The 26623-nt window shown below is 40.2% G+C and overlaps 1 protein-coding gene across 3 annotated transcripts in view; it reads left to right on the top strand.

Annotated features, from left to right (window-relative positions):
* GATAD2A (GATA zinc finger domain containing 2A) overlaps positions 1-26623 on the top strand; it is a 90920-nt gene that overhangs the window by 45948 nt on the left and 18349 nt on the right. For all 3 annotated transcript variants that reach the window (XM_084614697.1, XM_084614699.1, XM_084614698.1), the window contains exons 3-4: positions 1218-1361; positions 6497-6768. In XM_084614697.1, the coding sequence (XP_084470823.1) occupies positions 1329-1361; positions 6497-6768 (305 nt within the window). In that variant the 5' untranslated portion in view covers positions 1218-1328. The remainder of the gene's footprint in view (positions 1-1217; positions 1362-6496; positions 6769-26623) is intronic.

Here is a 26623-nt window from a genome sequence, read left to right as displayed (position 1 = left end):
AGCATCTGAAAGTTCTGCAGCCACTGCCCATCATCCCAAACCTACATTATGTGATCCACCAGTCAGTGCTCATTTCTTGGGCCCGGAAGTGGCTCTTTACCATCTGCAGCTGCTCCATGAACCTCAACAACAATCTTGAATTGTCTGTCTTTGTGTCTCAGCAAACTGTCCTTGGTGAAATCTTCATGTCCCACGTTATTGTGGCTTTTCCTGCAGGTCTGCAAATACCAGAGAATAGTGTGTCCTGTATTTGCAGTGTTCATGAGAATAGTGCAGAGCTCTGTGGACTCCATGCTTCTGTCAGAGATTGCAGACACCAAAAAGTGCCTCCTGGGTTTGTGGGATTTAAAAAATAAATTATGCAATATTGATGGTGTTATGGGATGAAGAAAGTTGCAGGCTGTGAATTTGATCCCTAGCTCCCAGAGATCTGGACAAGTTACTTCTGTCCCACAATACATTGCAAAAATTTCCTGAAAGGCATTGTGCCAGATGGTTGCGCATGGAACATTAGGATACCTATCTGTGATGCAGAGTTCTGTACATCAACACAGGCACTCCTGGTGAGTACATGCATTGCCAATGCAAGCAGCCAAGCCTGGATGCAGCCAAGGGATATATAAATTTCAGCAGCCGTATTCTAATGCAGCTTGCACAGTTTGTAGCGTAGATGTGACCTTACTGATATTTGTTAGAAGCTTGAAAGATTTTGGTCAGAGTAGGGGTCGGTCTTGTTTACAACTACCGTGAATCTGGAAATCCTCCATAAAGTGGGCTGGCATTTTAGCAGGGTGTGGTGGGTTATGTGGGGTGTGAGGTGATGGTGCTGGTGGGAGGTTGCTTTGTTTTGCCTGCCACCCGAAGAGAGAACTTTTGGAAGTGAGCTGTGGCCAGGTTCCCAAACTATGGAAGCAGATATATGAAAGCAGATCAGACCATTTTTAACTGGACAACTTTTACTTCCATTTGCAGTGTGTCTTGGAATACAGCAAAGCGAAGGTCTGATTTTTTTTCCCCAACTCCCTGAATCCGATATATGCTTGTTTAGCTCTAGTCTTTCAGGACGTTAGTATACAAAGGTCTCCAAATAGACTATCACTGGGAATCTGGTTATTCCTGGCTGGACTACACACCTGGGGTGGGGGGAAAGCACAAATTTCCCAAGTCTTAAACTGGAACTTATCTACTTTTTCCTGTTCTGTGACTTTCCCCTACAGTGGCAAAAGAAAGCGAGCGGATAATTGTTCCAGGATCTCGCAATCCTTTGTCATCTTTGCAAGTGGGAGGCGTTCTGGGCAGTATGTGATAGGAGTCTCTCATACACATCCATGTTGGAAAAGACACTGGCTGATTCAAACCAGGTTTGTCTTGTATTTTTGCTGTTTTTGTTTTTTGGAAGGAAGGGGGTTGGGGAAGAACTTTTGACAGGTTCCAGGAAACATTTCTGTTGCTGTCTTTGCCAGTGGGAATGCTGTTGGTGCCATAGATGTGCATGGTATTTGACCTACTAGCATAAATGGATTTCTGATTGAAAAGACCTTTTATTTTTGTTTCTGTAGCTGTGTTGGATCCAGGATATTAGAGAGACAAGGTGAGCGAGGTAAGATCTGTTGTTGAACCAGCATTTGTTTGTGAGAAACAAACTTTGGAGCTCTTCTTCAGGTCTGAAGAAGAGCTCTTTGTAAGCTCCAAAGCTTTTGTGTCTTACCAATAAAAGATTTTACTTCACTTTACTTGTGTCTCTAATTTTTTGGACAGTTCAGTGAAAGGGCTGTTGGATTGCTGTGCGCAAATTTGTAATGCGTATATGTGTGAGAGAGAAGCTCTTCTGTATAATGCTATTTTTCCCTTCTATCTTTCAAAATACATTTTAATGGTGGTCTAAATTTATTAGAGTCCAGAGTGACTTGGACCAACAATCTGGTGATTCCATTCTTTTTTTATGTATCTAACCCTTCAGACAAATAAATTCTAGCCCTTAGTGCTGGGGAAATAACCATCCCAACGTAAAAAGATGCATTGTTGTTGTCCAAAAAGTCTACCGACAGAAACAATAGCTCAGAAAAGTGTGAATTGCCTATTTATTTCAACTGTATACTAACCTGAAGCCTAATGTCAATATAAACAATTTCACTGTGTATTATTTTATCAAAAACATACAGGTGATATACTTTTGTATTGTAGTATGAATAGAAAAAACAATCATCCCTTCAAACTCCTGCAGGATTGTTCCTTACAGATTCTATTCTCTCTACTCAAGTTACGGGGTTTCTACCTCTTCCCCCTGGGAAACTCTATTCTTCAGTTTCTTTAAGAAACCTTCCTGATTTATTTCCTTTCCCTCCTTCCCATGCCACGCTAAATATAAGTCCGGCCTACATTTGTAACCATTTTGAGGAATCCAGTTGCAACAGGTTTTTTTTGTTCCCTGAAATAGTTAAAACTTAGTTCTGTGTTAGTGGCCACAGTTAAAGTCCCATCCATGCTAGAAAATGGATCTGTGATTTTTAAGCCCTATGTGAGGAGAGTCAGTGTGGTCCTGGAAGTGAGAGAATCTACATATGACATGACATTTCCTTTTCAAGAAGAAAATTTGAAGCTGTGGCTTCAGTAAACAAAAAAAAAAAAAAAGGGAGTTTGGGCCTGGTTGAATGTCTAAGGTATCGATCATGCAGAACAAAACAGTGGGAAAATCTTTCTTGAAAAGGTGAATCTCCCATTTTGATGTGGAGACTGTCCAGGTTTGGGTTTGACCTGTTGGTGAGATGTTGTGTGGGGAAGGTCCACCATGGAAAACGCTCTGCCCCCAGCACCTGATCGTTGGAGTGTCTCTCTCTATCCTGGAGGGTTAGAAGAAATGAGGTGGTCTCTGAAATAACTAGAGCTAATCTAAAAGCTGTTAACAAACTGACAACCATGACTCTGAATTCTGTTCTAAAATGTATGGGGGCAGGTGCATCAAGGAAGTTCACAAAGTGCACATGTGAGAGAGTTGGGTTTCCTTTTGTTGCTTGTGGTATTACATGCCATAGAGGAGAATGCACAGAACTTGAAAATATACTGTGGCATTTGCAGAATGAGGGTTCACGTGTGACTTTTAAAATATTGTGGAATCACACAGGCTAGTCAAAACACTTGGGTTTACCCACCCATATCATGTAACTGGAGAAGATGAAAGAACTGAAATAGTGAATGTTTTGGAATATATTTTAGCATAATATGGGGCCTGACTTTCCAGTTGTGCTGAGCAATAAAAATTTAGTTGAAGTCAAAGGAAGCTGCGGGCACTCAGTATCTATGAAAAGCTGGCTTTTGGTGTCCAGTTTCTTCCACTGGACACTTGTGGCTGGGAGGGCTGTGGGGGAGAGAGCTTCCTCCTTTTTCAAAAGAGGGGTTTATATGCAAGAGGAGGCTGTTTCCACTGAATGGTCTCATTAGTCTCTTCTGCCACAATGACAATTTTACACTTTTTAGTATTTGACGTTAATCATCAAGATAAATATCATACTCATAAGTTTTTGTTTGTTTTGTTTTTGCAGTGTTGTAGCCATGTTGGTTTCATGATCTTAAGACAAGGTGTGTGAAGAAATATCTTATTTTGGATCAACGTCTGCTGGTGAAAGAGACAAGCCTTCAAGCTTACACAGAGCTCTTCTTGAGTTCTGTGTAAACTTGAAAGTTTCTTTCACCAATAGATGTTGGTCCAATAAAAGATATATTACATCACCCACCTTGTCTTCCATTGCTTCCATATCGATATGTGTTATGAGTATTAGAGAGATATGAGAAGAGTGTGAGAGGGCTGTGCCTTTTCCACAGTAATGCAGTGTGTCCATATAAGAGTTGTGTGTAGAACCTAAGAGTCCTGATTCCTTGTCCCACGCTCTAATTACTAGACACTTTGCCATAGCACTTTATTGGAGCATGTGGTATGATTGGATCTGCTAAAGAGTTTTAATTTTATCTTAGTCTCTGTGAGGTGGGGGTCTTGATTTTTGCCCTTCAGAGCCGTGAAACCTGTCTCCCACTCCCTTCTGATTTACCTTCTTTGCTTTACATTCCTCCCAGAACTTAAAACACAATCTCTCACCAAAAATCAGGTCCAGATTACTTTTGGAGTCAGTCTTGCTTCACTGGCAAGAGGGGTTGGTTATGTGACACCATAGCTCTGCAGCACTTCCAGCTGTGCTAGACTACAGAATAAGAAAAAATTGAAAATAAACACAAGCCTTCCTTATTCTAATGCAGATAGCCAATAGAATGAGTACACTTGTTTTGAAATACTGACCAAGAAAGTCAGCATGTTTACATTAAAAACAAAACAAACAAAGGTTTCAGACAAACAAACAACTCTAGTATAAGCAGACTAGACAATACATTGGATTAGTAGACTGGCCTTCTGTCTTGAGGCCTGGGTTCAAATTTGTCTTGCTTTGGGTCATTAGTGATAAGATTTTTTTAGTGGTGCCATCTTAGGCTGTTTGTACACAATGGAAACTACCAGCATAGCTATGTTGCCATAGCTATGCCAGCATAGCCCTATGATGTAGACGCACCCCTTTGGTCTGTGTAGGACCACCACCTCCCCAAACAAAATTAGCTCCATCAACAGCAGCGGTCTTCTACACTGGGAGATTAGGTCAGCATAGCTATGTCGGTGGGTTTTTTGTTTTTGTTTTGTTTTTTTTTCACATCTGTGACTGACCATGGTGCTGACCTAACATTTAAGGCTAGACCAAGCTTTAGTCTGTGTGGGGCCATTTTTTGTGGCATCATTTGTGAGATTGTTCCTGGGCTATATTAGTGGAGCAATAAGGATGCTGCAGGCAAGAACTATGGTGCTTTGGAAGAACTGTACGGAGAGGCCCAGAGCTAGAATAGCCGGGGTTGCTGCATGCTAGAATGGAGGTGTATTGGCTAAGCTATGTAGAAAATCTTGACCGCACCTGGCTTTCTTCCTGGACAGTGCTGTTTCATGAACACCAATGTTACCCAACCTGTCTCCTATTTAAAAGCACATTGTTCTAAAAGATTTTAGTTTAAATGTGGCCTCATTGTGAACTACCTGATGTCAGTTAATATAAATCAGTATTTTTGGCTAAGTTTCCAAACAAAAGTTTATGTAAAGAAACTTGTTGTGAGTCTACTTTTGCTTGCATAAAATTTCCTATAAAGCTGTCTGAAATGACAATTTTGTATGCTGTAGATATAGGACTGTGACTTGATGGGAACAGGAGGTGTAAACTGGAACAGGAAATAAATTATATGGTATAACTACTCCACTGTCTCTCATTTCAAAACACACTAGAAATTTTTTTTTTTTTTTTTTTGAAGCTTAAGGTCTATTGATGACTTTTAGTTATTGGTTTTTGTGCTTAATTTAATCTCTAAGAAACTAAGCTACTTTTAACAATTTTTTTTTTTTTTTTTAAGTGAGTGCTGGGTGCTCCCCCTGAAGGGATGGGACAAGCAGAATAAGAGATGCACTGCTATGTTGTAATGTGAAATGAAAAGCACTGTCCCTTTAAGAGCAGTGATGCTCTCCCAGACTTGTGTTTTGGAATGCCAGCAGCAGTCTTGCAGACACATTGCTGCTGTCCTGTCTCTGTGAGGGTTAACAACACTTTAGCTTGTTGTCTGGAACCGGTTCAGACTGGTTTTCTAGAAAGTGCTTTGTCTCTCAGACTGAATCCTGGGAAGGGTCATGTGGAGCCCAGTGATGTCATGGGATCAAAAACTGACTCAGCTTTTTTATCAGATGTGTGTCTGCAGGTACAGTGAAGTGGCAGACTGAAATGCCAAAGCTCCCCAAAAGCAAAAGTTTCTGACTTTGGCATACGACGAGTTAACTGTGATCCCACAGGAGTTAAGCACTTCCTGTGCAGCGAGTGGAAAAGCCTGGCTCATTCATTAAGAGAGAAGAAAGTATCAACTTGAATATTACAATGGCAGTGCCTTAATCTCTAGTGGCAAACTATAGGGAAATATGGAAGAGATTCTCTTCACTCAGGGCGTGGTAGTCCTTTCCCCACAATGTCTGGTTCCTGAAATTTGTAATCAGATACAGGTGCTAAGAAGTTCATGGTAGAAATCCCCAAAAACCTCTAATCCTAGATTTAAAAAAAATTACTCATTTGCATGTGACGCAAATAGAAATTCTTTTCCCTTTTTTGATAAACATCCAAACTTTTTTTGTTTGTTGCATTCCTGTACAATCGCCTGCATTCTGTTACAAGATATTTTTTAGGGTTTATATTTGACAACTGTAGTTGCTTTAAATAAAAAAAAGTGAGTGACTCCATAGTAACTTCAGAGTAAAACCTGCTCTGAGGGTAGGGTGAGTAAGCACATTGCAAAACTTTAATTGCTCTTTCAGGATTTCTTCTTTTGCAGCAACCATCGTATCTTGGCCTTTTTTGAAATTAACAGGTGATTTATTTTTCTCAAAATGCATTTTACTGATTTATCTCCTTTTTTTTTTTTCCCCCTCCCCCAGAGCTTCACAATGACCGAGGAAGCATGCAGGACACGAAGTCAGAAACGAGCACTAGAACGAGAAATAACCCAAAATGACGTGGACAGTAAAAAAATTAAAATGGACAAAGGATTGTTGGGAACAGATATAAAGACTGAAGGTGACATTAAAATAAAGACTGATCCTGGAACTGGGAAAGTCCAAGGATTATTAAAAGGAGGGGAGGTAAAAGCAACTATTAAAGTGGAGGTGCAGACAGGTGATGAACCTGTTGACATGAGTACCTCAAAAAGGTGAGTGGCTACCTAGAAACTGCTGTCATGCTTCCGTATTTGAACTACCTGCACACAAAAAGGTGGGGAAATAGTCTATCGAGCTATTCAGTAGGCTATCACTTGGAATAGACTTCTAGACTTTTTAATCTATGGGATGACAAAAAGAGTGAAGTATATATTCAGCCTCTGAAACAGATTGGTTTGTGTTCAGCATTCCTCTTAAGATCAGCCATGGTTCTGTAGGCTCAAAAGGTAGCTGTTGCTTGTTCTACCCATGAGTATTGTCATTGTGACAGCAGCTATAAAAGATGAATACTGAAATGGGGAAATATGACCTTGAGTGAAGGAGTGGATGCAAACCATAAAGGGCAGGGCGCACTCTCTGAGTAGCTGACTCTAGAGATTACTTCCATGTGGTAAGGGCTGCTCGTGCCCATAATTGTGTGGGTGATACAGGTAAGGAGGGATAACTTGTCTTTGTGACTGTTAACAAGGGAAGTGGTTTAGGTGCATCTTACTGCTCTCTTCAGAGCTGTTGTGGGAAAAAGTTGTTTAAAAGTTACTAATGACTTAACAAAAAGAAAAGGAGTACTTGTGGCACCTTAGAGACTAACCAGTTTAGTTAGGGTGCCTCCAGTCTGATCCCTTTAAAGGGCACTGGTTTTGCAAAAGGTAAGTGCGTAGCACTTTGAAAATTAGGCCCCTTTTAATTTAAGAAATCTTAAATTAGACACCTAAAAATGGAAGTATCCAAAATCATTGGTCATTTTGGAAAATCTTCTCCTTATTTCTCCAGTCTAAGGCTTTTCAAACACACACATCACATAAGAATTAAATTAGGAAGCTTTTTAGTACGTGAAAACATTTTATTCATAATCACCACCAAAAAACTGGTTTATAGACTTCCATTCTATTCTGTATGCTGCCTATCCTTGGGTTCATTATGGGCCAAGACTACAGGTGGTCATGTGATGCTGACTTTTTTTAGTTTTTTGTCGCAAAGGACAGACATGAATATTTTTCATTTTTAGGGTGCAATGTGGTCTAGTTTTTGGAATACGGAAGAGGAAGTCAGAACTCTTGGCTCCTGTTCCTAGCACTGCCACTGACAGTTTAATCTTGGTAAAGTCAGTTAACTTTTTGTGTTAGTTTCCCTATCCGCAAAATGGAATAAATATTCCCAATATTGTTGCAAGTCTTAAAAAGTGTATAAAGTTATTTCCTTGCCTGATAGGTACTATAGAAGTGTAAATTATTAACTTGTTTCATATGTTGGAGCAGAAACTTGAAGTTCCTGTCGAGTATGCAAATTCTCACATATTAAATGTATTTTGTCCCCCACTCTAGCTTAAAAAATAGTACAGGAAAAACTGATATGCCCTTACTCCATAATTGTAACTAGTGTATGAATTATTCAGCTTTCCTCTGTTCCTGCTGCTTAAATGAGAAACTATCTGCTGCTTATAACGATGAATTTGTCCAAATATCACTTTCAGCAATACATCAAATATACTAGATTTCTTCCAGTAACTTGGATTGACTGAATTTCTTTGACATGTTCTGCTTCATCTATAAATTCACTGGTTAAAAATGGCATCTTCAGAGCTTGCTCAAGATGATATTTAGGATGTACTTGTATGTCTGATCATAGAATCATAGAATATCAGGATTGGAAGGGACCTCAGGAGGTCATCTAGTCCAACCCCCTGCTCAAAGCAGGATGAAAGCTGTGTTGATAACAATATCCTTTAGGAAGGGGTAATACTATAGCTAGATGGTTCCTACGTAAGGGAATTTCTTTTCTGTTTCTCAAAGAATGAGAGGAGGTGGCGGGTCAGGTGCTAAATAAGGGTAAACCTTTTCAGAAGGTAGTAACACCTTTTGTGGCATTATCACTGCCCTGTCAACTAGCATAGTTGTGTTCAGTTCTCTTAAAGGGGAAAGCATAGTCTAGTGGCTAAAACACCAAGGTTGTAAACTGAATACCAAGGGTTCTGTTCCTAGCTCTGTAACAAACTTCCTGTGTAAACCTAAGCACGTTACTTTAAAAGGGCAGTGTCTGCTAGAAGTCTAGTGGATCTTCTTTTAAAAACGTTTGATTTCTCATGTGACACCTGCCCCCGAGTCCCCTTGATGATTTGTGGCTTTATAAATACTTTCCAATCTTTTGGTAAATGTCTTTCTGCTCCCCCTTTGTGGTGTGAAAGAACCTATACAAACTAGACTTTGAGGGGGAGAATCCATGCTCTGCTTTCTAGAGAGCTTCTGTTTAAAAATAAGTATTCTAAATAATCCTATTTAGAGAACCTGAGACACCCCTTCATTTTATAGTATCACTACTACAGCAAATAAGATTTTTCTATTTTCTAAATGGCAGGGAAAGCTTGCTTGTATAAGACTGTCCCTGCATTGGAGGCATAATCCAAAACCCATTGAAGTTTTGACGGGAATCTTTCAGTTGACTTCAGTGGGATTTGGATCACGTCCTAGATTACCAAGTACAGATAGTATAGGTTATGATTGTATTTTGACCATGCTTTTTAAGTGGAGGAGTAAAATATTGGCATTTCTTACATATGGAAGGTGAATCTGAACAATTCTGCAGATTTTACAAGTAGTATCTCTGCCTTCCTGCTCCCCACTTCTCTGTCCAAAATAGATGAGAATTTCTTAATCTTTCAAGATGTGATGTAGGGCACGTAGGTGGCAATAAAGACATATATCTGGGCACACAGAGGATCTTTACATCTTGGCAAGTGCAACAGCTGATCTAAAATGCATGATTCCACTGAATAAATTTGATCCCTTATTTTTTTAAAAAAGATGTCATTTTTGTAGGTAACTACATGATATTTTGGTAAAAGGCTCTTAAAGTTTCAAATTGGGACTCTTAATTTTGGACTCAGCTTTTCATATTTTCCCAGACTTCTGATACATAGATGAACCCATAACTTGCAGCCCTTAAAACATTTGAGTTTTGAGAGGTAAAACAGAACTATTTCTTAAAGTGATTGTTTTGTTGCATTGGTAAAAACTTTCTGCTTTGGTAAATTCATAATCAAAAGCCAAAATGCTGTCCATTACTAAACAACTTTAGAAGTTATTTAATTGAAGATGTATTTTTTTCAAGAGTACTTGTGGCACCTTAGAGAGACTAACAAATTTATTTGAGCATAAGCTTTCATGAGCTACAGATTGCTCAAATAAATTTGTTAGTCTCTCTAAGGTGCCACAAGTACTCCTTTTCTTTTTGCGAATACAGACTATCACGGCTGCTGCTCTGAAACTTTTTCAAGAGCGTTCATTGATTGTTACTTTTGCCTGATCTGCAGCAGATTATCCACTCATTGGCTTTTTCAGATTTGAAATCTGAACTTGAAGACGCACTGAATTTTTAAAAAAATGTTTTTGAAAGTTTTCTGACTTTAATCTTAGTATTTTTAGTTTCCTTTAAAAATAAAAATTATCTGGCTTTCTTTTGGCGTCACAAAACGTGCTCAACAGAAGAGTCTGTGGTGGTGAAAGTTTATGATGAGGCCTCACAAGGCCAGCCGGTGAGGGTAGGGGGTGTTGTAGCTGTGTATCTAGCTCTGCTTAGCTTGCATAGTTAGGTCTGACTTATTATAGAGAATAAACTGAGGAAAGTGACTTGAGTCTTTGCACTCTTCTGAGAAAGTCACGAGTGGCATTCTACTGTGGATGTTGCAAAATTGCAATGTAGTAATTTTTACAGATATGTTGATTTAGACAAATAAGCATTAATGAGTGGGAGGACAGTGTTTGACAGTATTTGGCTTACGTCAACTCTTTACAGATGAACAAAGTAGTTAATAGTAATTCATCACCTTTAACAGCACCTCATATGTTTGTGGTATGGTTGCGATCAAGTTTGGTTTTTTGCTCAGGTTCAACAATAACTTACCAGATTTTTTTCAACATCATTTGAGCCAGCCTTCAGGCAAAAGTGCACTTTTCCTGAACAGAATTGTAGCACATAGGGCAAGAAAACTGTAAGTGTCCCTCTGAAGTGTGGCATCTTCTGCACTACAGAGCATCCACTGTGTGTAAACTCAAGTATATGATACTGCTCTAATGTTAAAAGACGCTGTCAACTTGTAAACCACATTTCAGTGAAACGTGTGTTTTACCTACTGTAGTTACAAATAATGAAGATTGCTATAGCTTAAGGAAGTTAAAAAGAAAAAATTTTCAGCTGTCTTCCGGTTTGTTTACATTAGTGAATTCAACAGCACTTTGTGTATAATCAGTTTGACCAAAAAGAAGCTTAACTTAAACTTCCTTGCTCATCTTGTAGCAGTTTTATATTGTTTTTGGCCCCACCTACTCTCCTTTGCAAGAAACACCTTTCCAAACATCAGCAGGGGAACAGCAAAATAAACCAGCAACAACAAAAAAAGACTCAGCTTGTCAGTGGGCCCTTCTAAAATCCTTCTCTCTGTAGATATACCCCAGAATAAGACAATGTGGATTTATAAATATGAACACTTTTTATGCAAAGGGGACATAGCCTACAAAGAAGCGAGAAAACTCTTCCTATAAAGCATGCAGAATTTAACCAAAAGACCAAGGGTTAAATCCTGTCCTGCTTTGCGAGAGGAGTTCCCTATCTCTTCTCCCAAACTTCAGGCAGCAGAACAGTATTCCCCCATGTACTTGAGAGAGCCAGCTAACGCAAACAGTCAGCAGGCTGAGGAGACACTTCCTGTGTGGACCCCTCCTGTCCCACCCACCTGCAACTCAGTTAATGTGTGTGCGACCGCTTGACACAAGTATTAGCAGTCAGCCAGTAGGGAAGCACGCTGCTCCTGTTTTGTGCAACTGCAGAGTAACTTTCCTTATGCCTTCCAAGAGAAACCCCATTTTAGCGAGCAAGGATCCTTTTTTACAGAGGATGTTGCTCCCCATTGCTGTGCTAGTTAGTGAAGGATTTAGCCATACGCTGTACTTAGTTCCTTGCAGAAACAAAGCAGTGTTCCACAAGGGATGAATGAAAATCAAGCTAATTCTGGGACCTGCTCAAATTAAACTTCATAATGTGCTCAATTCACACAATAATTCTAGTAATCCAAGAGAAATTCTGCTATGATATGGGATGCCACAATATGTAGGTAACACTTCCTATACTGAGCTCCGTCCTTGCCAGTTGACCGTATGTACTTGGGAATGAGGGAAGAGTTTGAAACTATATATACATACTTAAGAAGTAAAGCCCAATATAGTTAGTACGTTTGTGACTAATGATACATTTGTGGATCTCTTAGCATGTCACAAAACTTTGCAACTAGGTAAGAAGCTATAATGCCAGAAAGGAATTAGTATGGCTGCAAGGCAAAGCTGGAACATACTATGATACCTCAGAGGCTGAATATAACATTTATTACCTTACTTTTTAAAGCTGCCTTTTAAATTTTTTTTTTAAAATAGCATTAAAAAGTCCTACCATTATCTCCTCCTTCCTTTTCTCTTTAGTATGCCTGAATGTATTCCTTCAGACATTACTCTAGCGTCTTAATTTTTCGTGTGTGTGTGTATAATATATAAATACACACACACACACACACACACACACAAATTTAAAAAAAAATTTCATGGAATTGACTTGTCTGTGAATTTTGACGGTCAAAATTCTGTGACGTGTTTATGGTAGCAATGGGTTTTAAAAACTCCATACATGATATATATTATCTTGTATCTCCACACATGTCCTTTAGCAACAAATGGTACATTAGCTGAAGTAAATATCTAACTGAAGTGTAGTTAAAACTAAAAATAATTATTGAACACTTTTCGTTAATCCTGTGAGCCATTATGTTCCATTTGACTCAAACATCCTGAGGTGGTGGTTTTTGTCTTGGTTTTTTTTTTGTTTTGTTTTTTTTTCTTCCCCAAAGCACAATTCTTCCTTCGATCAAAAATGAAAGTGTGGATGAGCTATACAATTTGCATTTCATGTAGTGGAGGCTAAAGTCATTGATACCCTTAGCAGCAAACTTCTTTACTTTATTTTTAAATTGCTTTTTGACACACCCTCTAGTTTTTAAGATCCTGCTTTCTTAATTACGTGCAGACTGGCTGGCTTTTGCCACTGCTTGTTTGTCTAAATGCAAATTGCCAGGAAAAATGAGGGTGGGGAATCTGAAGGCTTCCCAACAGTTTTATGGCTTTCTTCCAACCAGCCCATCCTAATCTGTATTTATCTGTATATAGCTCCTTTTATTTCAGGGTTTACTTAGCTATCGTCCAGGGGGGCAGGTGTTGGCAAAAGTTGCTGTTGTCTAAGAACTGCAATGGGTAGTTCTGGGAAAATCGCATGGTCAGCAGAGTATCATGTCATTCTTTTGTTATACAGTGAAATGTAAAATAACTGTACATATTAAACACAAAAAGGTGTCAGAATTATTTTAAAGTTAACGTAATGGTTGTGGTCTGAACTACGTTGTGTGAGACATGGCACTAAATTCCCAGCCCTTCCCCTACACGACTCCCCATGCTATTTGGGAAAGGGAAATAATTTTATTGTTATCAAACACCTCCTCCATAGGAGTGGTATACGGTTCTTGGATTGATAGTTGTTGCAATATGGGCTCTTAATTGTGAGGGAAATGGAGAGATTCTAAAGACTAAGATGGAAACATGGAGCATATATAAATTAAGGTCAAGTCAAACCCACAAATGTATGAAATTCTGAATGAAGGCTATGTGCTTAACCCAACACATTTTTGTATGTAAGTAGTTCAGAATACAGAAAAACCTGGAGTTTGTTTCCCTGGGAGTTGTCTTGATTTTTATCTGACAGGGTATGGTCTTGAACATGCTGTATTATCGTGTTCTGCTTCATTAGGTACAGCAGACTGGGAACAAAATTAAATGTACAATAATTGTGATCCTTGAAGTGTCTGCACACAGCACTTCCAAAGAACAGGATTTTAGTACAACTCTCTGCTTCCCTAGTGACGCAGCTAATAGCAGAGCATGGGGGAGAGCAATATCAGTATAGTTATGTGGGAAGTCAAGACCCCAGAATGAGAGTAGGAAGAAGAGGAACAGTAGTAAAGAAGGAGAGAGAAGAGGATACAAAACTATATATAAAAACTTTTGAAGAACCATCTAAGGGAGAGAGATAGATATAAAAATAATATGGCCTGGGGGTGTGTGTGTGTGTGTGTGTGTATATATATATATTAATTTGTTTTTGTCTTAAGCATGCTGCACTTTTGCCCAAGGCTGCCTGTTGGGCCACGCTGGCATACTGCGTACATGCTGTACTTTTTGAAATAGGATACGCCAATTGTTTTGTTTCAAAAAAGAAACATTTAAAATGGGGCAAGTCTAGTGATGGTGCTTTACCCTATTGAACAAAAAAACAAAACCCACTCCAATTCGGCTATTTCAGGCTTAATACAATATTAAGAAACACTACTTGTTAAACTGGCTTCCAACTCTGGTCAGCCATTGAGCATGCGATCAGACTGTGCTAGAACAGTGTCTCCAGAATGTGTTCTTAAGCGCATTTTTAACACAGTGCACTTTGACTAGCCAAACCACGTTTGTAAGGGGTTTAGCTGGAACTGTGTATAATTGAAGTTTTTAATATATGGCTGCTGGCACAATATAAATTGTACCTTCATAGTTCCAGTTTACCTCCTCTACAACATGGCCTATTTCTCTACCAGGGCTCACTAATACATTGTGTGTTCTGAGGTTTAGGTACAAAACATCTGAGTTAAAAGATTCTGTGGAAAACCTGATTTACAGGTTTCTTGCTTTTGTGAACTTGTCTGCCTTATTTTAAAATGCAAGGCCAGCTCCAATAATTTTTTTTTTTTTTTTGGAGTGTAGGGATGGGAAAGGAGTAAACTTTATTGATGTTTTGTTTCAGTATTGTACCACTACATCCAGAGACTTGCATTGACATTTTGGATTCATTTTTAGACATTACATCTCCAAAAACTCTCTCTAATGTTGTTCCTTGTTATCTTCTGCCACCTTCCTCCTTACATCTCCCCTGCCCCCCGAAGACATTGGAGGTAGGAGAGGTTGTTGGGTGGAATAAGGGATGGGGGGAAACCTGTTCCATACGTCAATATATAATAATGCTGTGGGTTAGGCATTAGTCCTGAGTGACAGTTACTCTGATATTTTTTGGAATGGCCTTCCAAGGGAAGCAGTTGGGGCAAAAGGCCTTTAAGATTAAACTCGATAAGTTTATGGAGGAGATGGTATGATGGGATAACATGATTTTGGCAATTAATTGATCTTTGACTATTAGTTATAAATAGGCCCAATGGCCTGTGATGGGATGTTAGATGGGGTAGGATCTGAGTTACCACAGAGAATTCTTTCCTGTGTATCTGGCTGGTGAATCTTGCCCATATGCTCAGGGTTCAGCTGATCGCCATATTTGGGATCGGGAAGTAATTTTCTTCCAGGGCAGATTGGAAGAGGCCCTAGAGGTTTTTCGCCTTCCTCTGTAGCATGGGGCACAGGTCACTTGCTGGAGGATTCTCTGCTCCTTGAAGTCTTTAAACCATGGTTTGAGGACTTGAGTAACTCAGACATAGGTGAGAGGTTTATCACAGGAGTGGGTGGGTGAGATTCTGTGGCCTGCGTTGTGCAGGAGGTCAGACTAGATGATCATAATGGTCCCTTCTGACCTTACTATCTATGAATCTTCTTCTACTAGAAAGTAAATGAGATGTATTGCTCAGATGTCATGGAATTGTAGATTATTGGATGAAAAAAATTAGACATTCCACAAATTTTTTATGCTTACAGTTGGAGTTTTTTCAACTCTCCTTTTTTGTTTCATGCCATTGTGGCATGAGTTATATGAACCAGTTAATAACGTAACATAAAGCTCAATCTGGATAAGTTATCAGTTAATTCTGGATTGCTACTGAGTTCCTATTTAAAAGTCTGGGATCTGAATTGAAAAAACAAGATATGCTTTTGGCATTTGTTCTGTTAAATCCACTGTAATTGGGTTGTCACTCTTGGTGTCCATTTCATTATTGCCCTGCACAAGATGGACAATGAGGAACTGGGCCCTTTAACTCTTTTAGGCTTAAAATTTAAAGAGTTAGATTCAGCTCTTATATGAGCGCCATTCCCCTGTCTTAAGTGAGCTGTGCCTACTTACACAGGTCTGAATTTGACCTAGTGACATTCAAAGAAGGTACTTTATTGCCACTATAATATAACAAAACAGAAATAATCCCAAAACCACCCAATCTCAAGCAGAGCTTTCCATTACCTGAAAAGAGAGAGCTGCCAATCTGTTTTACGAGGAAGACGTTCAGATGTCTAGTAGTAAAAAATCATGACTTCTGTATTTAGTGGCATTTCATGGTTCATGTCACAGAGTGCTACAAAAATTACTATTTGCATTGCAATGGTGATGTTGTGACTGAGGCCTTCCTGAATGGAGAAGATGGATCCAGAATCACTGTTTTAACAGCCTCCTAGCTGAAGTGATTCTCCCATGTGTTTGGGTTTTTTAACTTAAACTAAAACTGCTAAAATTATTTTTCTCATCCTATAAAACTAGTCATTTTGAGGGTTAAAAGTGCCTCTCTTTGATAGTATGGGTTTTACTGAAGGAACTTTATGCCAGGTAACGTACCACAAGGCATCATTTGTTTGTTGGTTGTTTCTTTTGGGGGCCAGGAGGAGGATAGGGTTTAGATCAGAATTTTTAAGCAGGTAATATGGCCAGCTGGTGGAAGACATTTGGACTCCTGAATTTTGGGTTACTGCTTGTGACCTGGACCTTGCTACAGAGCTCACCTCTCCCATACTGCAACTTGTGACTTTCATGTTCCCGGCCCCTTCTTTTACTTCCATTGCAGGTCAACAGTTAAGTGTAATTTAGAAACAAATAAGGGGGAGGTTTTAAAGTGAGAAGGAATGTTAGTTGGAAGAGTAAGTGAAATAGCATTTTGTAGCACTGTTAGGATCTTGATCATCCTGGCACAGTCCATTTTGGAATATGCTTCTGTACTTGTCTGTGGAGACAGCAGACTTGCTTGTTAAATTGTTAAGAGGTCTTGGATCTCTTCCAATAATGTGCCACTAGGTACATATAGTTACCTCTGACTCCCTACATAGCCTTTCCAGAAGTAGCCCTCCTTTGGAATGAAACTTAATTTACTTATTCTCCACCAGACCCAATGGCTCCTACGTTGTCCTTCTCTCTTTTCTCCATCCCAGCTCTCAGCATAAGCTTGTAGCCTGCTGCTTCCTTATGTTTCTCAGTTTAGCCTGTTATCTAATGCTTTACAAATGTAGCTGATTAGTATAATCTTGTATTGGGGACCATGACCAAAAAGCTAAATCTCAGAACAGCATCACCATTAACGAAGTTTCATATACACACACTAATGGGCACAAGCACAACTTGTTCCATTTGCTTAATATTATATAAACAGTGTTTCCTGACCCCTGCCATACATTTGAAAAGGGTCTATTCTTGACCTCTTAGGAGGAAAGAGGGAGCCGTTACAGCAGTTGTCTGTCACAAGGTACTTTGGGTCTTAGATGTATCCTCTTCAAGACAAAAGCATAATTAATCTGCTTCTGTCCCAACTAAATGGAAGAAAGCCTCCAAGAATAGACTTTGCCACCTGAAGTCTGTTGAATTGGATGAACTTCTGTTCTTTACTGAAGTCAACAAACGTAGGTTGGTCCTGTTGGGAGTTATGCTTTTTGTCTAAAGAGCAGTTGTCTACCAAAATTCTGCTGGAGGAGCAAGGAGACTCTAGGATACTTCGGATTGATCTTTCTTCTTGTAAAACAAATATGTCTAACTTTAAAATGTTCAGATGGATGGATGTAAGTTAGAGGGATGGTGGCCTCCAGCCTTAGATACTGAGCTGTGACTTGTGTGGTCTGTGTTCTCTTTCCAGCTCTGGCACAGACTTTATGTGAACTTAGGGGAAATTGAAGCACGCTGATTTACCAATCTGTAAAATAGAAATAATACTTCCTTACCTCACAGGGGTGTTCTGATCATAATTTTATTTTACAGGCACTGTGTATTATGATGACTGTACTGTCATAGGCATTTCTATCAGTGAACAAAAATGGAGGATAAGATTTTCAAAGCAGTCTAAATGATTTAGATGCATCTTCCATTAATGGAAGCTACATGTCTAAAACACCCAAATTGCTTTTTAAAATCTTAGCTGGAAGCTCCATTCGTTTCAGCAGCTCAAAAATTGTACAGGAAATCTTTCCCAGAAGCATTTTGGAAGCAATTGGATATAGAGAGGTCCACACAAAACAAAGGGGTTCAAAAAGAAGGCTTAACAAACTCTTTGAATTATGCCTAAGAGCATGTTTTACTTGCTGTAACCCGTTAGATAGCTGTACATTCATTTCTATGCAGATGAAAAAAGATCCATCCTCCTGAGCCTGGCTTCTAACATGGAGACCAAAATGGATGGGAACATAAAAGCTGGTCTAAAGAGGCTTTATAAAACCTCCTGGGAGCATTATAGCACTTTCAGCTAAAGGGTCTGACCTCAGAGACTAAAGATTCACTGTCTCTGTGTTCACTGTTGTACCTGGCAAAGTGTTGATACGTGTGTGTGTGTGTGAGAGACACAAAGTATAGCAAGCCTCTTTTTTAAGAGGAAGACTATACTATGAAGATCTAGTTTGGATTCATACGTTTCACAATCTTTTGGACTTTGATCCACAATGTAATTGGTCACGTTGTTGAGGTCTGAATAGATAAGCTTCTCTTTCATATCATGGTTGGCTTATTTTAGCTCTGTGAGCAAAACTTATTGCAAAATACTACTGAAAAGTAGTATTCCACCAGATCTGCAAGATCTCATACCATCAGAATTAAATCGCTCACCCATAAATAAACACTGTAGATGGTTTTTTATTTTCTTTTTGTACTATAGAAGGATTCCTAAGTGTTTAACTTTCTGTAGAACAATAAACAAGTTGGACTTGATTAGCAGAATTTGAGAAAGCAGGTATCTAGTCAATTAGATTTACTGTGCAGACGGGGTTTGGGTTTTTTTGTTTGTTTTTTTTGGAAATGGGGTGTCTTTTAAATTCAGGACACTAGAGAGGAAAAAGCCCCCCCTTTTTTTAATGTCCTCAACCCTTCAAATTAAAAGAATGACCAGGTTATTCTGCTGTAGGTTGTCATTACTTGTACTTTATTTCTGTCAGTTGACAGAATAATTAGTACTAGTGTGTAAACTTGGAGAAACCAATTTAACAAGCAAATGATCCTTTCTCAGCTGCTCTCTTGCTCTTGTAGGAGAAACAAGGAAACTTTGAGGCCAGTAGTAGCTGAACAAATAGTAGGAAGTGGACTGTGTAGTATGGTGAGACTCAACCGTGCCATTTTTGTATAAATATCAGCCATTTTGTAACGTGACCTATGCTAGTGGTGAGGAAATCTCATAGATTCTATGCAAACACTTTAAAGGGCAGGGAGGCAATGGTTAACCAGTGGAGCTTGATACAACTTAAAACGAAACAGAAAAAATCACTTGCTCTGCCTTCATGGTCTGTCTAAAGGAGCACGGTCCTTATTACAAAGCCAGAAGTTGTGAATTACCTTTTCCCACGCCAAGCCCCAATTCAAAAATTAGAGCTACTAACCCACAAAACAGATTAAAAATGCCTGCAGCCTTTTATTTAGTGAGTATTTAATAAAAACCTCTCAATGTGGAATCTTAATTTTTAATGCTTTGGGTTTTATATGGCTATGATCTATTTTAAACCATTATTCAAAAAATGCCAAAACAATGGAATTTTTATCAAGCAATTGTTTATACCAAAGGTGTGAATGTTACAATACATGTACATCCCCCTGACAAACGTAGCTTGTAATGAGCACTCCAGAAGACTTAAATGGAGGTGCATGTTGGTATTCTCTCTAAAAGGGAAGTGTTTTTGATTACACTTCACTCCTCCAATGTCCAAAACTGCTGTTCATGTTAACAAGGCAATCTGATTTCTGATTCTGTTTCTTGGTTAGGTAGAAGGGGATGGAGCTGGTGAATGATTATTTTTCTTTGATATCCACGTGATTAGTTTTAATATGGGGCCCTCTTTTGTGTGGATCATGTTAAAACTGTTCTTAACTATGAACTTCAAAGTATCTTCTCTCAGCTTGGAACCTGTAATGCTTGCTTATCTTACTGTCTTAATCTTGTCAACAAATCACTTAATTTTTCAAAGATATTTTGATATCCAAAAAACCATGATGAACACACTTCTAGAACAAAATGTAGTCCGTAGAAATTTCATCCTTTTCTAAACAGAATGTGGTATTAGCGGGTCTGATTAAAGAACTGTTCTACTGTAATAATTCTGTGTTACTCATGGTCTCTCAATTTCTACTTCACTTTCTCATTCTCACCTGGCCTAAAAAGTAGAAAAGAACTTTTGTGTCCAAAAAAAAAAAAGCCACCTTTTGGGGTTTTTTCATTTGACTACTTGAAACTTGTTTCCATGACTAAATAGATAATGCTTTTTAAAAGTCTAATGGACTAATGGTGTGTACTTTCAGAGTTTTGAAGCAAACCAGCAAATCAACTATAAAAGTTCTTAAACTTTAAAAAGTAGTAGAGTAGTTGAGCATAACTCATTCCTGTGCAGTTGGGTGAATGTTTTTCTATTGTGCAATACATTGTGCTTTTTATTAATAGTTTCAAGTGGGCAGCTGATCCCGGAAGTTTCTATAGTGCAAGGGCAGCCCCTTAAGCTTAAAGTCTGCTCCATTTTCTTACAGCACCTGAACCCTACCTCACTTCGTAAAATGAAGGCTATGTGTCACAAGCCGGTTAGAACTGGCTGTTGCTATGGTTTTCACGGGGTGGAAGGAACAGTTAAAGGGTCACATGTCCAGTGGGGGAAATGCCTTTCTCACATGACTCTTTGGTGGCCTGATTAGAATACAGGAAGTTAGCTCCCTGCTAGTTGTTATGATGCTGTGATAATTGATGGGGTGACATCACGCTTGCTACACATACATATTGATTATTCTTGTGCCTCGTTGCTTTGAGAATTGAACAGTTAAAACAGGACCTTTATGAGCTTTCTGTCAATGCACTATTCTCTGATTAGCAATGTTGTCTTGAATTCAACTTCCTTTTTGACAAATGAAGTTCAAGTATCTTCTGTTTACATGTAGCTAATCACCTCTGAGAGATTCAGCAGACTTAAGTCTGCCAATAAAATTTTTCTAAACAACAATTGTTTCAAACCCAAATTTCTGCCATATTTTGTGCGCTTGTGGAGGGCATTAGTGGGGATAAGATGACCTTCTCCAAGAGGATAAAAAGATAACTTTCATATCGGAGTCTGGTGTTGTAGAAGTCTGAACTCAGTTCAAATGGGTTCAGTTTTCCTAAATCGCATCTATTGGTCCTCACGTGGAGATTTTTCAAAAACTGATAGTGTCAATCACAGTAAACTTCAGTGGCCCAGCTTGCTACTCAGAAGTTTACCTAAGTTGTTTCTTTCACAGCTACAGAAACTGATAGTCAGTAGTCTGATTTACTTTCATTTTACAAAATTGTGTTTAATTTTCAAGGTTGTATGACTTCAAATAGTTTATGGCTTTTCTGGTGGGCGATAGAGAACTTCAGTTCTGCAACACTATGTTCACAGCCATAATAACTACAGTCTGCATGGTCCCTTGTGACAGTATACTTGTAAAAGCCAGTTATACATAAGGCACTTATGCAAGAACCTTTTTATAGCTTTACCCCCTGCAGAAGCATAAACTCTATCCCCCTTATTATTTTATAGATTATGAGAAGATTTATTGTGTCTTTTAAAAATGTTGGATTAGGTTTAGCTACATGAAAAACTCTACAACTCTTCCAGATCAATACAAGTGTTACATTACCTAAGTAATGAGATTATTGCCTTAGTTAAGTATTCTTTAAAAATCATTTTCAGGTGACTTTTTTTTTTCTTCACACTTCTTAGCTGGATGGGTAAAAAAAGTAAAATGATGTTACTTGAGATGATGCACTTTAGACTTTGTCTATACTGAGACCTTTTTAACTTGAGTCTCTTGATGGCAAGCACTCTTAATTTTTCTCTCCCTATCTTGTTTTAGTCAAGGCAACCAATTTAGTCTACCTTAAGCAGAGAAAAGCTCAGGCTTTAAAACTTTCACCTGTGCCCCTGATGGTTATTTTTAAACCCCTTCAGAGTTGAAAGATTGGTTCACTGGCTCACTGTGCCCCCTAGAGGAAACTGAAATTCATTTTCTGCTCCTTTTCTACCAAGGTGGACAACTGCATTAAATGCAGCATTGAATATAGGGCTGTAGCTGAGATACCAAAAGCTGTGTTTTTGTAGCAACCAGCTTTTAGTTTTCAGAACACTGTTTGAACTGGCCTGGCTTTACTGAGGGTGTGTAGTTTACATTAGTACATAGCTTATCAATAGTGGTACAGAAATATAGCTACAGTAAAGGTACTCTGCAACTGTGAGGTTAATCTGTCCCTGTTTTGAGTGTATTAGTGTCTCTTATATCTGGTACATCACTAAATAAAATGTTTTTTTTTGTTTCTATTGTTAAGTACCTAGAATCCTGAAGTAACTTCTGTATGTCAAAAAGGGTGGTACTACAGTTAACTCCCGAAGCTGCAATTTAAGGTGGGGAGAAACTGCCTCATTTTAGGAGAACATGGGGCTAATTTGCCATGTTTCCAGGTTGCGAATTAAGGGAGTTTTCCCCCTAAAGTACAGATTAAAGGTAGTTAAGTGCATAACCTTGCTGCACAAGAGGCTTGCTTTTTTTTTAATGGCTGCCTGTATATTTGCTTCCTTTGGCTTCACTGTTTTAAAAACTGTTTTGGTTTGTGTCTCAAAAATTTAAACCTGCCAAATTATTTGGTCAGCAATAATGCATTGAAAAGTTATTTCATTTACAGGATACTTATTGAAAAGGCTTTCATTGTATTCTTGTAGTTTTTGTTTGGATTTGCAACACAATTTCTTAAGATATACTCTTCTAAAGTGATTATACTTATCCCATAAACAATGTAAGTTCTTCTTCAAGTGCTTGCTCATGTCCATTCCACATTAGGTGTTTGTGCTCTCCACATGCACCGTCCGGTGCCGGAAGTTTTTCCCTCAGCAGTATCCATAGGGGAGTGGCTTTGGTGCTCTCTGGGGTGGTGCCCACAAGACACAGTATAAGGGATGCCGCCGGTTCCTCCCACCCTCAGTTCCTTCTTGCCGCCAGTGACGGTGCACAGAATGTTCGCCGCGCTTACTAGCGTTGCTTAGGCTTCGTTCGTACGAACTAGAATTCTTGTAAAATTTAGTGAACAGAGTGAGTATTAAGTTTCAGAGCAGCAGCCATGTTAGTCTGTATTCGCGAAAAGAAAAGGAGTACTTGTGGCACCTTAGAGACTAACAAATTTATTTGAGCATAAGCTTTCGTGAGCTACAGCTCATTTCGTCGGATGCATTCAGTGCATTGCATGCATTTTTTTTCCACTGAATGCATCCAACGAAGTGAGCTGTAGCTCACGAAAGCTTATGCTCAAATAAATTTGTTAGTCTCTAAGGTGCCACAAGTACTCCTTTTCTTTTTGAGAGTTAGCCCTTAGCAGTAGTTAGTTTTGTTAGTCCCGTTGGGGACTTAGCCAGGGGAGGGGGCATGCCCCAGTCCCCAGGCTTTAAGCCCTGCGATCGCTGCAAACGGCCCATGTCCATGAGCAATCCACATAGTAGCTGTCTCGGGTGCCTCGGTGAAGGGCACATAAGTGATAAGTGTTGAACCTGCAAGTCCTTTAAACCTAGGACCAAGAAAGAGCATGAGATGATGCTCCTCCTGATGGAGTCTGGCTCGCTCCAGTCCCGAGGCAAAGGTCCAACTCTGCACCGAGCACTGCGGCATCAGTGCATAGTGCCCCGCGAGCGCCGTTGATGAGCCAGCACCAATCCACGGCCCCAGCCAAGAAGTCGAAGAAGGCCAGTAGGGGATGGTCTCCTACTCCCCGCAAGGGGAAGGACAGGGCTAGGGGCAAGCTAAGATCCGCGCCGGGAGGCTCATCTGCCCTGTCAGGAAGTCGGGCCTAAGCTCATGTCGAGTGGTGAAGCCCACCCCGTTCCTTGCCTGGAAGCCCAGACACAGAGGTGGGCCTTTATCAGTTTCAGGTGCCGTCGACGCCTGAAGCGCTCCAGGCTGCGCAGGAGATCCTGACGCTCCCAGTGCTGCCCATGCTGGCCCCAGCGGTGCCCAGATCTTGGGGTAAGCCCACCTTGGGACCTTTCTGTCCACCCTTGCCTCAACGGTACCGCTCCCCATCGCAGGGGACATCCCGCCACCGTTCAGCCGATCCAAGGTCAGATGGTCTTTTCTCACGACATGACTGCCAGGTTCCTGAGGGGCCTCAAGAGGCTTTACCTTAAGCTGGTCCTCTCCAGGCTCACTTGCCCACCTTTCAAGCCACTGGGCTCCTGCTCCCTTTCCTACTTGTCCTGGAACGTCGCTTTCCTGGTGGTGGTGACAGCGGCAAGAGTAGTCTGAGATTAAGGCCTTGACCTCGGAACTGCCTTATAGAGTGTTTTATAAGGACACGGTCCAGCTACAGCCCACCCAGCCTTCCTGCTGAAGGTGGTATCTTCCTTCCACATGAGCCAGGATGTGTTCCTGCCTGTGTTCTGTCCCAAGCTGCACAAGACTGCTGAGGAGAGGCGTCTGCACATGCTGGACAACCAGAGGTCTTGGCTTTTTACTTGGAGTGTACCAAGCCTTTCCGTACATCGACCCAGCTCTTCATCGCTCCAGCGGATAGGATGAAGGGCCTTCCGGTTTCTTCACCGAGGATTTCCAACCAGATCACCTCTTGCATGAAGACCTGTTACAAGCTAACAAATGTGCCGCCGCCGTCGATCGCTAGGGCCCATTTGACTAGAGCACAGGCGTCTTCGGTAGCCTTTCAGGCACACGTCCCGATCCAGGACATCTGTAGAGCCACGATGTGGTCCTCGGTCCACACATTCGCGTCTCATTATGCCATCACTCAGCAGGCCAGAGACGACGATGGGTTTGGCAGAGCTGTATTACAATCTGCAAAGCCGCGAACTCCTACCCGCCTCCACGGGAACTGCTGGGAGTCACCTAATGTGGAATGGACATGAGCAAGCACTCGAAGAAGAAAGGACAGTTATCTTTCCGTAACTGGTGTTCCTTGAGATGTGTTGCTCATGTCCATTCCACAACCCGCCCTCCTTCCCCGCTGTCGGAGTTTCCGGCAAGAAGGAACTGAGGGTCGGGGGAGCCAGCAGCGCCCCTTGTACCGCGCTATGTGGGCACCAGAGCCGCTCCCCTACGGATATTGCTGAGGGAAAAACCGCAACTGGCACATGTGGCAAGCGCACACATCTAATGTGGAATGGACATGAGCAGCGCATCTCCAAGAACACCAGTTACAGAAAGGTAACTCTTTTTTGGCAGCAGGGTGGAGGCTATGCTATTGTGTTTCAGTAAAAGACGATCTATTAAATCTGCTGCCACCCTTGCTGTGAAAAATTGTACACTTGGTATCTGAAATCCGTAATCCTAGCACCAGTGGATTAATATAGCTGATCAGCTATATTTTACTAAAGACTCATTTCGGATCAAGTTCTTAATTCACTTGGCAAATGGCCTCTGCTGGACATCCCAATCCAGGAAGGTTTTATCGGCTGTTAGTGTTTGTCCAATCAGAAAGCTGTGCGGTGCAGTGGAAAGAATGGTACTGTAGTCTGCTGTTACATTACGCTGCATGGTAATCTGTCTCGGTCCTTTTTGGCTGGTGTTATTTAAGTAACGATGTTCTTGTCTGACTGTTAGTTAAAAGGTAGTTCAGGTCTCTGAATCCAGCAAATGCTAAAATATAGCACATCAAAACAACTAATGACTCTTCTGTCACTTAACATTCCAGACATTGTCTCTAAGGTGAAATGAAATGAAGCATAACATCGTATCTACACCTGGAAAAAGTTTCCATAGAGTTGGATATAAATTGGGCATGCTTATGGGCATTTAGGCTGCTGTGACATTTAACTTGCGAAGTAATAGGGCACCTACTTGTGGTGTTAATAGAATATTATGCTGTAAAATCTTTAAATGCAAATGCTTTTCTTGTACGTGCTGTGTTGCAGTGAATTGTATGTGTAGTGCACCTTTATTCCTGCTTCAGTAGGACTCTGGTAAATAAAATTGTCATTTGGGTGGGGGATAATAACCTAGAAACATTTGTTCTAGGGGAGGGATAAGGAAAGCAACCTGATGAAATGTTGGTCATTGAATACTCATACAGGCTGAAGAGTTTTTCAGCCTTTTAGCATTCAAAGAAGTGCAGTGAGCAAATGGGATGGTTTTGGATTAGTCCTGGGATATAGGCCCTTTCACCTCTGGGTCATTGGTTTGGTTGCAGTTTTGGTCACCAGTGACTGACAGTCATTGCCATCTGCCTTGTGAATGAATTTGCTGACTCCGCACAGTTCCTAATGGGAGGGTATCCCCATTGTACAAACTACCACCATGTTTGGCACCTCTTTTGGCAGCCTCAATGGAGGCACCAGGGATTTAAGGCAGGGGATTCCAAAACTTTTTGCTGTTTCAACTCCATTTTAATGAAGTGTTTCCTGCTGGGACTCCAGACTGCATTGAGGATACAGTTTTTTGAAGAACAAAATAGCACCCTCTGCCCAGCATACGTGTGAGGTTGTGCTGCATGAAAGATACCAATTAACTCTACAAAATGGGCGTCCTTGACACATAGTCACCTCTTACATATGGTGCATGCAAGGTCATGTCATGCCATGCAAAGCAAAATGCCATATGCTACACGCTAGGGATCAC

Source organism: Lepidochelys olivacea, assembly GCF_965140295.1.
Source record: "Lepidochelys olivacea isolate rLepOli2 genome assembly, chromosome: 25".
NCBI lineage: Eukaryota > Metazoa > Chordata > Testudines > Cheloniidae > Lepidochelys > Lepidochelys olivacea.
This window is presented reverse-complemented; position numbering and strand designations above follow the sequence as displayed.